Consider the following 14,938-nt stretch of genomic DNA (forward strand, 5'->3'; position numbering starts at 1 on the left):
CTCTTTGAATAAACCAGCACGGTTATATTTTTTATATACTCAAGTGGTCTGAGTCGTCCCTCTGAGTTCCTGGTTTGAAAGAACCGGACGAGGCTTTATAATAGAATAAAGCCTTTAAACTAATGACGTGCAGTACAACAGTCCTAAAGCCTTTCTTCATGAGGTTTACAGGCTTTAGGTTGTTGGGGAACTTGTTTGGGGAACTTGTTTTGTAGAGTTTATTCAACCGTGTGATTATTGTTGAAGATGTAGTTTGTGCTTATGTACACATCTCTGTATAAGGCAGTACAGTTCAACAGCAGCACAAACTCCAGCTTCCAAAATGATCCTACAGTCGAATCAACAGCTCTCAAAAACAGTCTTTAATAAATTAAACATTGCAACCTTCATAAAGGACTGTTGCAGGACTGTTGTGTTAGATTGCATTTATTTTAGCAAACTGTACATGATAAACTGCCAGCTGACTGTAGCTGCAGAATATTGTATTTAAATGTAAGAATCAATTCACTTCCACCTGTAGGTTCTCGCCCTGGAGCCTCTGGCTGTGGTTCCTGCTGTCTATGGACAGCTGAGAGGTGACTGTCTGTGAGCACGCATCTCCCCTTCCTATCTTTTTCATCTGGGTCATGATAAACCTTCTAAACTTCCTTGTGGCAAAAAAATAAACTACAGGATCCAAAATACAGTTGAAGCCCATAAGAACCAAGGTGATCTGATGTGCATCATTGAGCGCCTGAAGAGTCTCCTGGTCCCAGTCCGTGTGGCCCCAACCCTGTTTGATCTGCAACACAGCCAGTGTCCAGGGGCCTTGAACTACATGGTGGGGCAGGAAACACAGAACGAACACTCCCACTACTGCCAGCAACATCTGCAGAGCCCTTCGTTTCACACCTCTGGGCTTTGCAGCAGTGGCCAGGCTCCTGTTGGACTTTCTGGATAGAATTGTAGCAGATTTGAGTTCTGACTGAGGAGGATTTTGATAGAGTAACGCTCGAGCAATAAGGAAATTACACACCACGACAAGAATAAAGACAACAAAAAACATTCCGATGACTGCGAAATGCATGGCAGCCACTGCTTTCTTCTCTGGATCTGTTCTATTATGGTACCCCTCAAAACAGCGAGTGATGTTATTCTTATTAGTGTTAGTCCCTGGACTTGCCAGAGAGGGGATAGTCATCAATGTGGTCAACACCCAAATGACAACACATACGATGATCCCACGGTACCTGTGATCTGAGGAAGCCGCGTCCAGAGGTCGAGTGACCGCCCAGTACCGGTTGACACTGATGGCTCCAAGGAAGAGGATGGAGCAGTAGGTGTTGATGAAGAACAACGAGCCGGCTAGCCGGCACATAAAGTCTGTGTAGATCCAGTCACCTCGACGACTATAATAGCCAATCCAAAAAGGAAGGGCGGAGATGAAAAGGAGATCAGCGATTGTTAAGTTGGCCATGTAGATGCGGATTTCGCCCATGGCCTTGGCCTCACGGAGCCTGCGCAGGACAAACAGTACGTAGAGGTTAGCAAAGATGCCCAGGATAAAGATGATGCCATAGACCACTGAGAAGAGGACATAACGAAACTCCGAGTCCAGGAAGGTTGGGTCAGAGGGTCCTGTCACACCAGCTCGCTCCGTGGTTGATGCCAACATGTCTGTGTGAGACAAAACATATTAACATCAGTGTATCCTGTATAAGTCCACTTACATCAAAAACATTCTGATGGTGCTTTTAATTCAGAGTATACTTGAGCAGCAACTGAATCAGAATTATAGTCTAAAAGAGTTTGATGTTTATATCAGGACAAAGAAGTTGGGGTATGGGTTAGAAATAAACACCTGTCATTTCTGTCTAAAAGAGTTATGTTAAGAAAGGGAGATTGCTTGCGGAGGTTAATTTTCTTATCACTTATTTATGGCTTAAGTACATTTTCTGAAACACTTGTGCAACTAAAAACATTAACAGCACCCATTTTATACACAACACTTCATTTATCACTCACTGAAATCCTTTAAGTTATGTGTCAAAGGTAAATGACTTCATCTGTGTCTCTCTACCATTGCTTAAGATGAGGCAATTAAATGTTACAGGAACTGTGTTAGCATAACTGAGTTTTTTGTTTGATTGTCAGGCTCACATATACTATATTCTTTCACTTTATTTAACCAGGTAAAAAAACCCATTGAGATCATGATCTCTTTTACAAGGGTGACCTGGCCAAGAGGTCAACAACACATGTCGTCAATACATAAGTTTCAATACAAATCAAAACATTAAACATTTAAACAATCAAAACCATAAATACAATAATCAACAATATAACCAATTTAAAAACACATACACTGACCAATAGAGTCCTGTTGCCTAAGAGCCATAAGAGAATAAAAAGCTTTAACTGAGCATAATTCAGTAAGTTTAAAATCTGCTTGGAAACTATTCCACGAAGAGGGAGCGGCAAATCCAAAAGCCCGTTTCCCTTTTTCGGTCCGAACTCTCGGCACCATGAGCTGATACTTATCACAAGACCGTAAGGGATATTTGGTATCCGATCTATGTAAAAGAGAGCATAAGTATGCCGGAGCTAGGCCTACCAAAGCCTTGTACACTAGCACCATCCAATGAACATGTCTTCGCATGCTCAGAGACGACCACTGTGCTTTAACATACAGGTCGCAATGGTGCGTTAGTCGACTACAACCCGTCACAAACCTCAAGGCACTGTGGTAAACCACATTTAAAGAATGGAGACATCTAGCTGAGGCATTCATATACAGTACATCACCATAATCCAACAGGGGAAGAAAGGTCGCTGATATTAAATATTTGCGTGCCTGCAAGGAAAAGCAGGATTTATTACGATAAAAGAATCCAATCTTCATCCGTAATTTTCGAACCACATTAGCAATGTGGGTTTTAAAAGACAACTCAGAATCAAGTAAAAAACCTAAGTACTTATAGCTGGAAACCAGCTCAATCAACACTCCCCGATCTGTTGTTATTGACAGAGTATCTGTTGATAGCTCCTGTAAATGCGAAAATGCCATAACCTTAGATTTCTTAGGATTTAAGACCAACTTCAGTGACCGTAGGCGAAACTGAACAATGTCAAATGCATGTTGTAAGCATTTTGCCGCCTGGGCAAGTGTAGAAGAGCAACAATAAATTACTGTGTCATCCGCATAAAAGTGATACATAGCATTTGTAAGATTATCACACACATTGTTAATATAAATAGAAAATAAAATTGGTCCAAGGACCGAGCCTTGCGGCACCCCTTTTAATATTTCTAAAAAAGACGAGGAAGAACCTCCCAATTGGACAGCTTGCCTCCTATTTGAAAGATAATTCCTAAACCAAGGGATCGCTCCCTCCGACAAACCAATCCTTAACAACGAGTTAATCAGTAATACATGATCCACAGTATCAAAAGCCTTAGAGAGGTCAATAAATAAAGCTACACAATGTTTTTTACAATCCAATGCTTGTAACACAAATATTGATAACAAAGTCAGATATCCCTTACAGCAAATCCTCTCATACAAACACCAGTTTCAGCAGTTTATTCACAGGTTTCTAAGGATCAGGTTTCACCTGTCTGATCTTCATGTCGAGTTTCACAATAGGCTGTGATAGCTGGATTGCACAGTGAACATGTTGGTGAACATGTACAGTAGACCAGAAAAGCCCTGTGATCCAGTTTAGTCACCCAGACAAACTCAGTTTATCACTGGATTATTATTTTAATTGTTGTTTGCAGTTATACATTTGAATTAATCAACTAGAAATTATTTTATTATATAAAAAGGAACTGTACACAGTGTTTTGAGAATTACAATCATTTGACAATTAGTTATTTGTGACCATTAAGGTTTATTACCGACGTCATGAAGATTTAAAACTGGGATGATTCATCAGAAACAGAGGAGGCAGATGAGCTCCAATTTCAGCATTTCTCACATTTCTCACATGACTTAAGCTAATGCAAAACCACATCCCACAAATCTGATGTGCTGTCTCGTGTTTGTTATATTTCCCCGTCTTCTGCAACCCATCCCAGATGACCTTCACCAGAGAAGAGCCCCTAAACATCATACATCTCACTCCAAACATACTTTCTCTGATTTTTGCTGATGTAAAATGCTGTGTGTAGTCATTTCAGTTGGAGGGGCAGCATCCCTCTATGGAACTTGGAGAAAATGCTGGCGAGGGAAGAGAGCAGGGGCCCTGGTTAAGTTACAACAGAGATTGACCTGAATGCCACTCCCATGTATCTACTACTACCCGCTAATAAAACACACCTATCACTCAGCCTTTGGACTCTGATCACTGCATAGTCCTTATCATCCTAACACATAAACTTAAAGCTGTGAAGCCTGTGATCAAAACAGTGAAGTGATGGACTGAGCAGGCAAAGTCAGAGATAGAGGCCTGCTTTGACTGCACAGACTGGAGCGTACAGTATCTGACGCTGCGTCTATAGACCTGGATGAACTCATTGGCACTGTTACATCTTATATCAGCTTTTGTGAGGATGTGCGTGCCCACCAAGACCTTCTGTACATACAACGACAACAAGCAGAACTCCCTTCACCCACCTCACCTCCCCAGCCCCCAACTCCTGAAGATATGTAAAACGGATGTGTGTGGCTTTTTTTTTTTTTTTTAAACCAAAAGATCAGGAAGGCACCAGGCTCAGATGGTGTGACTCCCTCCTGCCTGAAAGCTTGTGCTGATCAACTGGCCCCCATTTCACACAGCTCTTTAACACATCAATGGAGAAATGTGAAGTCCCCTCCTGCTTCAAATGCTCCACCATCACTTTGATTCCCAAGAAACCCTCCATCAGTGGACTGAATGCTCTCTACACCAATGACTGCACCTCAGGGGACCTTTCTGAATTAAGTTTACAGATGACACAGAAGTAATCTGTCACACACACACACCCATAGGAAAGTATTATTTCCAACAAATAAGACAGAGATTTCAGTGGAATGCTTGCTGGTTAGTCATCCTATAAATGGACAGATGCTGGATGATTCATATATACTTTGTTTAGTTTGTCATGTTGACTTAGAGATGAATTCCAGAAAATCCCAAATCAAGTAATTTGTTTGAAAATCAGAGAAACACACACACACATAATGAGATAAATTGCCCTAATTTGGTGAAAGTAAAAATTATTATTCTATTAAAACTCAGCTTTCCTTTCAATAATGGCTTTTCTTGGCGCTGCTTTTTTTAATCTATATGCTTTAATATTTCGTACTTTTTAAAAACAAACAATAAAAGAGTCACTCACAAGCTGTCTACTTACCAGGCTACTTCTTCTAATCGCTCTTGGGATGTGAACGCTGTGAATGCCTGTGGCAATAATGTAAAAGCGTGTTAAACTGCGCGCACCCTGTCGGATCGCGAGTGTGTGACAGAGTGGGAGAGCGGATGTTTAAAGATCTGGACGAAAGAGGTGTGAACGTCTTGCATCCTTATTAGGAAACCCCCGCATGTTGCAATAGGAGTCTTCAAACTTGTATAGGCTTGTTTCTGTCAGTCTGAACGGGAGGTGTCCGATTTGGAGCAAGGTCGGAATTTTAGAGGTGACCTTTGTTTCCTCCGTTCATAGAAACATGTTGTTATTGTTCTGAGTGACAAGGCCAATAATGTGAAACGTGTCTAATTTCCCTTTAGAATATTTTTGAATATTTACTTTCTTTTTATTCAATTATCACACATTTTCTATGTATTATAAAACTATTAAGACATTTTCTGTATGATTGTATGATTTTAAACATCCCCTCAGGAATAGTTCCTTGAAACCAAAAAATAAATAAATAAATAAACGGTTGCTTAAGTTTTATTTTTTTATTAATTCCCACACTACTATTTATTTAAGGTCTCTAGGCCTAATTTACATGCTGTCAGATGTTTATATCTCCTCAGCAAGACTGAGGATATTAGCCAGAATGATGACAATGAATCACCAAGTTTATGATGAGGCTAATGGTTAATATATGTTATGTTATGTTGTTATGCCGTCTTTGTTCACTTTCCATGGGGGATATGCACAAACATTTTGAAGTGCAATTGTTATTTTTAAGCGCTCACTGTCCCCATGATGTTGGTACACTATATACACTAGACCTATATAAACGCTTTTAAACATTAATGCCAAAATAGACAAATACAAGGGCATAATTTCTACTGGCAATAAGGGAACACACCCTCTCATTTCCCCTCTCATTTCTCTGAACCCTGTCTTCTTATTGTCCAGCCAATTCTTACTTGCACCCTGGGTTTCACTTCTCAGGGTATTCACAGGCTACCATAGCCAAAGGTTGAAAGCTGCTGGAGCTGTGTGCAGCCCAAGATAAATATCTGAAGACACTACTCAGTAAAAGTCAGGGTTTTGTTGGAAAATGAATTAAGCTGTGCTTAAAGCATCACATCTAAAAGTAGTGCTATGATTTACCATCAACATTATCCAGATGAATTCTTGTGAATTTAACAGCGTCAGGGGATTTAAACTGGTTGCTGTTTTGGTCCGTCAGATGTCTGCAGTAATGTGCTTTAAACACACGGGGGAGGAAGAGGTTAATAAAAAAGAGCAAAGGCCTCACGTTTGCAAAAATGCACAGAGGTGGGGTGATTTTAGTTCAAGTAAGGGTTCGTATAGCACTGTGTGAATTGCATGAACTACCACTTGGTGTGTGTGTGTGTGTGTGTGTGTTTGCATGCATGTGGTAATGTTTAATTTCAGCTCCTATATACAAGCATACAACACAACATGTCCTCCTCTCCCTGGTGCCACAGTGTAATTCCTAGATTAAGGTTAACAAGCCCCTTTCAACCCTATTGCTGTTATTATGGCTTGGTGGTGGATCAGGAGAGCAGAGGTTTATGGTGGCTATGTTCTGCACGACCACCAGACATGCTGCGCCACTGCTGGATATACAAACTTACACTGTAAAAATCTTTTCACATGCATCTTGTTGCTCTTGGTTTAGGTGGACATTGGAAAAATTCCACAGCAAGTCACTGAAATCTGTCTTGGTCAAGAAATAGAGGGCAACTTATGTGAGACTGGGGAAAGTGAAGCTGTTTTTGAATAACAGTTTTTAGCAATAATCTATGCAGGTTAAACATATTACAGCAATTAAGTTTATAATTAACTTCATTATAATTATTAACTAATTCAACCAAAAAGATTCTAGTTTTCAGACTTAAACTTGTTGTCATGACTTGAAATGAACAGCTAATACTATGCTGACTGACCGGGTGCTGGATGTGATCCTCCCCAGCCTTCTCCTGACTGTCAGACAGCTGGTGATCCACTCACAGGCAGGGGCACAATAAGCTGGGTGAATCTGGAGTGGAGGATGTCTGGCATGATGGTGTTCACAAAGAGGACCAGTGCATGGGACCCTGAGGAGTCGAGGTGCTGCAGTGCCATGTTGACAAGATCATTTGCTATGTAAATTGCAGAGAATCCAGCAGTGAACCTGTCATGTCCTTCAGGTGGATCAACACCAGTCTCAAAAGACTTTGCTAGTTCAGTTAAAACAACAAAGAAACCTTTATTATTTAAAGCTGAACTCACCTGCATCGTTTATAGTGTAATGTTAAATAACTATTGCATTCAAACATAGATGTTCCATGTTACATTCACAGTAGTGATATGCCTCATAAACTCTTGCTGCTTTTTAGCTCCTGCCTGCATGACCCCTGATTTCTTTTCTCAGATAAATTCCTCTGTATGTCCTTTAAATGGCCCGGAAAGAATGGGAAAATAATCAGATACAGACCGATGCAGGTGATCCCTGATGTTATGCACTGCTGAATAAGTCAGTCCAAAAAAATCCTTGTTTTCAAGTAGTGGTTGTACTTTCAGTCCAGGTGTGCAGAGAGGGGGAGGGGGGGGATGCTGCCAGCACCTCAGCAGCTTTTTCCTTTTAGTGACAAAGCTAGCTATCAGCCTGGAAGAGCTGTGTAGTCAGAAGTCAAAGTCACACATTCCTTAGGGAGGCAGGAAGGGAGGGAGCTGCCTGTGTGAAACTCTTCTTGTCTCATTAACACCTTTTCATGGTTGCTCCTTCACCTCACCTTGATGTATGGCTCTTTGCCTCTGGCAGACATGAAACAACCTAGTGGGATATTTTGCAACAGGGTAGGCTGTTGTTGTATGCTCAGGCCACTTCAGGAGCACAAAAACAAAGTATGAGGCTGAGAATTATTTAGTATTTGGCTGCACATCTTGCCCAGCAGACTAGAGAGTGTAGATCTCGGTCTCAGGCATATTTGCTGCATGCCAGAGGCTGAGGTCTGAGGAATGCCCCCCTGCGACGAGAAAAAAAAAGTCATAGCAGGATGAGTGAGAGAGGTTGAGGCATCTGTACTTCAGCACAATATAGGACCTGACAGTGAGACAGGAAGTTCTTTATACCTATCAAAGGATTTGGAGCTCTCTCTCTCTGTCACACCTGGAATGTTCTGTGCATTTTCAAATTACCACATAAAAACCTCAAATATCCAAACTCAGTATGAGCTACTGGAGCTATCAAGATGACAATATTGTGCAAGTGAGGCCGTTTGAAAGGTGCCGCTCTTCAAGCATAGCATGTGTTCAGCACATTACATAGATGTGAGGCTATATGTTGTTGCACAAAGTTGTCAGTGCTTGATGGTACTAGATAAGTGCATGTTTCTCTACATAGTATCAAGCTGCCCCATATTTTGATCCTTCAGGGTTACATCTGTCCAAATACTAGTCTTAACCCGCTCTGAGAGTACAGTGAATTAAGCACATTAATCCTTTCACCCCACCTAAAGTATAAAAGCCCTGGTATAAGCCATACTGCGACATAAAATCCTTCTCCTTTATTCTCATTTTACTTGGAGTCAAAAGTATATTGTTAGGTGACTACTGACCTGATACATGCCCTGTGGACTATTGGCTGCTTGTAACTGTGGTAATCTGTAGAGGATTATTAGAGATTACTCTGCAGTTGCAGTGACAGCAAATTGCTCTGGATGAGATAAAGTACCTGAAATGTGAAATGCAAACAGTAAAAATCATTTGGGCCTCCCCTTGAAAGACAACCTGCTTTGATGGTGATCTGTGCTGTTCATCCACAAATTCTTAATGGAACATAAAAGTTATAGCCACTGACTGGTGAAGGATGTCTGTGATTAGGAAGGATGGTGGCTAGAACACATCTCTTCCTGAATCAGCTTGTCTGCGTGTCCCACAGTATGCACTGTAGGAGATTACACTCCCTGTAACCTTGTCCTTATGCACTACACTGCAATCTGTACAATGCATTTGCATTTATAACATTTGATGTATTAAGGCAAATTCCTTAAATGGCAGAAACTTGTCTGTGCATGAAACAAACCTCTCAGGATGGATGAAACATGACCGCTACACATCCTCATAAAAAAGGGCATTTTCCATGCCTGTTCTTACTTACATGTCATCTCACTCGTTCTATTACCCTGATGGATTTTTTTGTGCAATGCTTCTTCATAGATCTAAGGTTGGTTTAATGTCTACAGCAGACCAGCAGCTCTGAAACATGAGGAATAAGCCCACATTGTCATCTCCTAATAGCTGTCTCCAACACTATTTGCATTAACATAAGAGAAATGCAGATTGTTTAAGGAGAAGTTGGCTAGTACTCAAATACCTATTCACATACACCTGTGCTTGGCTTGCCTGTTGCATATTTCAGGTGTCAGGGCATGCCTGGTTATGCCTTTAGCTTGCAGCAGCTTCTTAAAGGATTTAATTTCTCTTTGAATAATCAGTATCTTTGGCCTTTTCCCCAACTTTTCACCCATCATGTCAAGTGATATGATTGGAACAGTGTGGTCTTCTGAGAAGGAGGGATATTTAAACAGGGGGGAAACAAAAGCTTGACTGTGGAAATTACCACAAGTATTTAATCACACAATTGTTTGTTACATTGACACTGTCAAGGTCATCCATGTACACGGGGCTTTTGATGTCCAGTAACTGTATCCTTCAGCTTCTCCAACAAATTCCTACAGATGTTAATTTGAATAGCACCAACCACATTGTCAAGTTTGCAGATGACACAACTGTAGTTGGCCTCATTACCAACAATGATGAGGCCAACTACAGGAGTGAGGTGTGTCAACTGGTACAGTGGTGTAAGGACAATAACCTCTTCCTCAATGTGGGGAAGACTAAAAAGAGTGTTGTGGACTTCAGGAGAAAACCCCTAAAGCATCCACCACTGACCATCGACGGGGCTGCAGTGGAGAGAGTGAGCAGCACCAAGTTCCTGGGGGTACACATCTTTGAGATAAAAAAAATATAAAAAGACTACCCCTCCTGTTTGCACAAACTCAATACATCCCCCCTTTTTGTTATATTACAGGTAAATCCACAGCTGACTGTTCTTTTTTACGGTCATATCTGCTGCTGTTGGTCATTTGCACTGCTGTCTGTGTACATTTCATAAGCTATTACGCGTCCCATCACCAACGCCCCTGGTGATGCTGACCACCTGAGAATCTTCTTGTTATTATTTGCACTACTGTCACTGTTTGCACATGGGTTTGAGTTTCATCATAGCTTATTAGGTTGTACCATCTAGTTTATCCTTATTACTTGAACTCAGTTTTTATATTCTGTTTATTCTACTTTTATTCTATTTTAGTTTCTTAAATGGTATGGCCATTCAACTTTAGGTGAGAGAGAAACAGTATTTCGATTTTTCTGTATGTCCTGCACATATAGTGACTTGACAATAAAAATCTTTGATCTTTGATAATATTAATTTATGATTCTAAAAGTAAACCTTTCAAAAAAGAAAAAAGTCTACTTTGAAAAGGTTGTTTTGTGTGCCAGCAGGTTATACCACTCAAATGATGTGTTACACCAGGATGAGTTTATTTGTTTCTGTAGAGACTCCGGGAAACAAAGTGGAGCAGTGTATTATGTTGAAGTCTATGGCTGTGAAAGCAGACAACAACCTTTTACATCAGAGGTTTAACCATCATTAATAGCCTATAATGTGTAGTTCATAATAAGTCATATTTACAAAATCCAGACAACATAAGGGTTCGATGCAAATTAAAGTTTGGGCCTAGAGCAAGCTGTGTCAGAAAGTCCATACTGTTGTTTTAGAGATATATTGCTGTGTGTGTGTGTGTGTGTGTGTGTGTGTGTGTGTGTATAAGAGTGTATGAGAGAGAGAGAGAGAGAGAGAGAGAGAGAGAGAGGTTAACTCGGAGTATATTAAAATAGTCGGACTATCTACACAACCTCAGCTTGGATTCATTCCTCCTCACCGGACAGACCTATTATGTGGACGAGGGAGGGAGGGGGGGGACCTCACAGCCGGGAAGGGCGTTCTCTTTGCGGTCAGACCGGGCAGAGTCATCCCGAGGGGTGGGTCCTGCGACAGTCGAAAAGGACAACCCACCTTTTTTCATTGTTAAGGACGCGGTGGAATGTGATAGTTTGATCTGAAACGGGCTAGGGAGGAGGATATCCGAGAGGAAAGAACCAACGAGAGCGATTTAGGAAAAGGAGGAAACAAGAAAGCAGACCCCCCTGTCGCCTCCAACCCTCTGGTTGTGTCTGAGGATATGTGGATGAACTTGTCTTCGCTTCGTCGTCAGCAGTGAGTCCTACCGTTCGTATGAACTCAACCTGTGGGAAGTTGTGCATTTACTCTTGTGTTTCCCTCTTCCCGGCGGTGGAGCCGCTAAGGTAAAGTTGTAGTCTTTTATTTCGAGTGTGTGTATTTGGTTGGATGGGGAACATGGGAAGTGTAATTTTGGATTCGGGCAGCGGTTTCCCGAGTTGTACCCAGTGAGTCGGGACTGCATTAGTCTGCGGCAAGTTTTTCTACCCTCCTCCGCCACCTCCTCGTCCTTCTCCGCTTCCTGTGCTGTTCTGTAGCCAAAAGGAAGCATCCAGGGCTGCAGCGGGGCATAGACCATTTACACTTTATTTTGTTAATATAGCACCGTTTCACGTATTTGACGGGAATAATTGTTTTCTCAGTTTTCTCATATAGGCGACTTAACGAGCAGCACGAATGGAAGTGTAACGTACTTGTAGGTGTTCATGTAGCCCCGTGTTTTGGCCACTGCCCGGGACATACTCCTCCTTCGTTTGTGTTTCAAAACGCACCTTGTCCGTAACATTACTGTGTTTCCCCCGTTTCTTACGTCGTCGGGAATCTTAGGGTACTTTTTATGAATGAAGTCAATATGTTTCGGTTTCTACTGTTGACATTCAGCATCTGCCACATAAGCTAGCATGTTGAGACTTTGCGCCAGGCTACAGAGGCACTGTTTAGGCCCAAACTTTGCCCAAAATACCGGCACAAAAGCAGGAAGACTGAACACACCCAGTCACACCAACATATTTTAACTCATTCCCTGCACTTAACACAGTATATTCACATAAATTATATTAACCTTATGTGGATATGACATATTAGTAGTATAGTCTAGGTGTATACACAGTGGGCTATAGCCAGTTGACTGGCCAAAATATATTTAGGGTATGATTAGTTGTGTTGAGAAAATGTAAGGGAAGAAACTATTTGGGTTCTTTAAAATCACAGTTGTGCACTAAAATCACTGTAGAAGATGCATACGGATGACTTGATGGGGATGACATTAGGAAGGCAAATTGAACACCAAGTAAGTACCTTCAAATTAGGGAACTGTGCTGGGAATTTTCAGTTACTTTTACAATGTGGCAAGTTATGCTTGTTCTGTTCGTTTGTTTGTGGTGGAATATGTTTTGATGCATGGGCTTAACATAAAGGTATGGAGAAAAAAAGTGGCAGAGCCCAAAGTCTGAGGAGTACGTGCATTGAAGTCACATTGGAGTGCATGTGCATGTGTCAACAGCAGAAAAGGTAGCTGTAGTTTTGGAATACTAATCTTCCAGGTGGGGCACATAAAGAGCAGCACAGGGAGGGAAGGAGATAGAGCGGACCTGCCTTGACCTGTTTCAGACATGGAGACGACAAAAAAAAAAAAAAAAAAAATTCACTGATGACTTTCCAGTAAGGCTCAGCCTCCAAGCCAGCTGTAGATTATACCAGCTGAACTACCAGCTTGTGCTGCTGTGAATCCACTTTCCTCCCGGACTCTGCACGGCAGCTTGTCATGATGGTAGATGTGCAAAAAGGGTTTCCTGTGGCATTTTGGGGGGATTATTCCACCGCATGCGGAGGGAATGTCAGCAGTTTGTGCTGTCTGTCAGTTGGGAAATGTTGGAAGAACTGCAAAGGGAAAATCAAATGAGAGCAGCAGCAAAGTGAAGAGTGAGCTGTCTAAATTTTCCCTGATTACTGCTACATCTATGCATTTATAGTCTTGGAAAATTATGCCCCAGGTTTGGTTAGGTTGCTCTGTGAAGGCAGTATTCCCTGTGGATGCCCACTTTGACCTGTGTCCATGTAACTGAACATGATTGCTGATTGCACAGTAGGAGCACCATCAGCACCACCACCACCTGTTTTGCAGTTCATAGCTGCCAAGATGGGAATGTTACAGAGTTTGCATCATGACCTGTCCAGGAGTTGTCCCTTGCCATGCAAAGTAAGAATCATACCCCTCTCTCCTCTTTACGACCTAGGCTATACCACGCATGATTGGTTTTCCACTCTGCAGAATGCCCTGTTAAACTGCCTGCACTGCTTTGGGTGAAACCAAAAACTAATCATTATGGGTGTCCAATAAGGGTAATTATCAGACTAAGCAGTGGACCTGGGGATTATGAAGTGGCTAAATGACTGCTCTGGGGGATTAAATTAAAATATTGAGGTTTTCTGCCTGGGAGAATCAGACCGCTGGGAATGTCAAACCAAGCCTGTCAGTGGTTTTATTATTGCAACTTCGCACATCAAGGATTTTGCTTAGAACCCCAGCTGGAAGTCCAGTGCCATCAGATCAGTGTGGAATAACAGTGCATTTATGCCATTTGTTGCTAGTGCATGTGAATATGAATGGCTACTGTTATTACTTAGTTGGATGGAAACACATTAAGATTTCAGTCAGCAACCAGTGTTACTATCAGATTCCCCAAGGAAAAAAAAAAATATATAAACTAGAAAGTTGTCCCTTATTAAACATGAACTCACTGTCTTTTGTGTTAGTACCACTAATAAAGGGGTATATTCAAATTGTTTATTTTAGATGACAAGTAGTCAAAAGCCCAAAGGTATTCAGTTTACTCTCATATATGACAAAGGGAATCATCAGCTCTTCACATCAGAATTGAAACAGACAAGTATTTGGCTTTTTTTTTTCTGTTTACTAGTCTTCAAGTCATCTTATGGAAAGACCCAAACAAAAAAAAATCACTAATAGAATAAGTTAGCACCCCCATGAATAGACGAGTGGCATGTGCAGCATAACCTACAAAAAAAGGGGCGCCTCCTTGAAATAGCACAGGTGAATCATGGTCTCTTAGAGGCTTGTGTTAAATCCCACACATAGCCTGTGAGTGCGTGTATGTGCACATAAGTGCGTGTTTTGTTATAGTGCAATAATGGGCTCAGTATCAGGGACAGAAGCTGCTACTGACACTACACAGGCCACCTGGAGTTACTGTCTGTGTACTTGCAGATTTGCAAGGAGATGGGCTAATGCCATAAGGATGCCTGGGTCAGACTGTGCATGTACGTCTTAGTATCTGGCTTGTGTGTTGGAGGTAGGAAAAGCTGAAACAATTAGTTCATTAACCAATTAGTCATTATTTTACTGCAGTATATTACAACAGTTTTTAAGCCAAAATGCTGTAATATCACTTACTTTGTGCTTCTCAACTGTGAGGACTTGCTGCTTTTCTTTGCCTTATGATTGTCGTATTAAACAATCAATCTGAACATGTTCCGGGACATTATGATGCACATTAGTCAATGTTTCCTGACACTGTGTAGGGA

General features: G+C 41.4%; 2 protein-coding genes across 2 annotated transcripts in view; one reads left to right on the forward strand and one right to left on the reverse strand.

Annotated features, from left to right (window-relative positions):
• Positions 1–52: 52 nt before the first annotated feature.
• ptafr (platelet-activating factor receptor) lies at positions 53–5,410 on the reverse strand. Its single transcript, XM_020590756.1, has 2 exons — positions 5,317–5,410; positions 53–1,656 (listed from the first exon to the last, which is right to left on the reverse strand). Exon 2 carries the CDS (start codon positions 1,652–1,654, stop codon positions 500–502), a length of 1,155 nt encoding a protein of 384 aa, XP_020446412.1. The 5' UTR covers positions 1,655–1,656; positions 5,317–5,410; the 3' UTR covers positions 53–499.
• Positions 5,411–11,377: 5,967 nt separating this feature from the next.
• luzp1 (leucine zipper protein 1) overlaps positions 11,378–14,938 on the forward strand; it is a 28,491-nt gene continuing 24,930 nt past the window's right edge. Inside the window, exon 1 of the mRNA XM_020590972.1 lies at positions 11,378–11,662. The gene's annotated coding sequence lies outside the window, so the exon portion shown is untranslated. The remainder of the gene's footprint in view (positions 11,663–14,938) is intronic.

Source organism: Monopterus albus, unplaced genomic scaffold (genome assembly GCF_001952655.1).
Source record: "Monopterus albus unplaced genomic scaffold, M_albus_1.0 scaffold13.1, whole genome shotgun sequence".
NCBI lineage: Eukaryota > Metazoa > Chordata > Actinopteri > Synbranchiformes > Synbranchidae > Monopterus > Monopterus albus.

Coding starts and splice junctions, on each gene's coding strand:
- ptafr (XM_020590756.1), bottom strand. CDS start 1,654: ATGTTGGCATCAACCACGGAGCGAGCTGGTGTGACAGGACCCTCTGAC.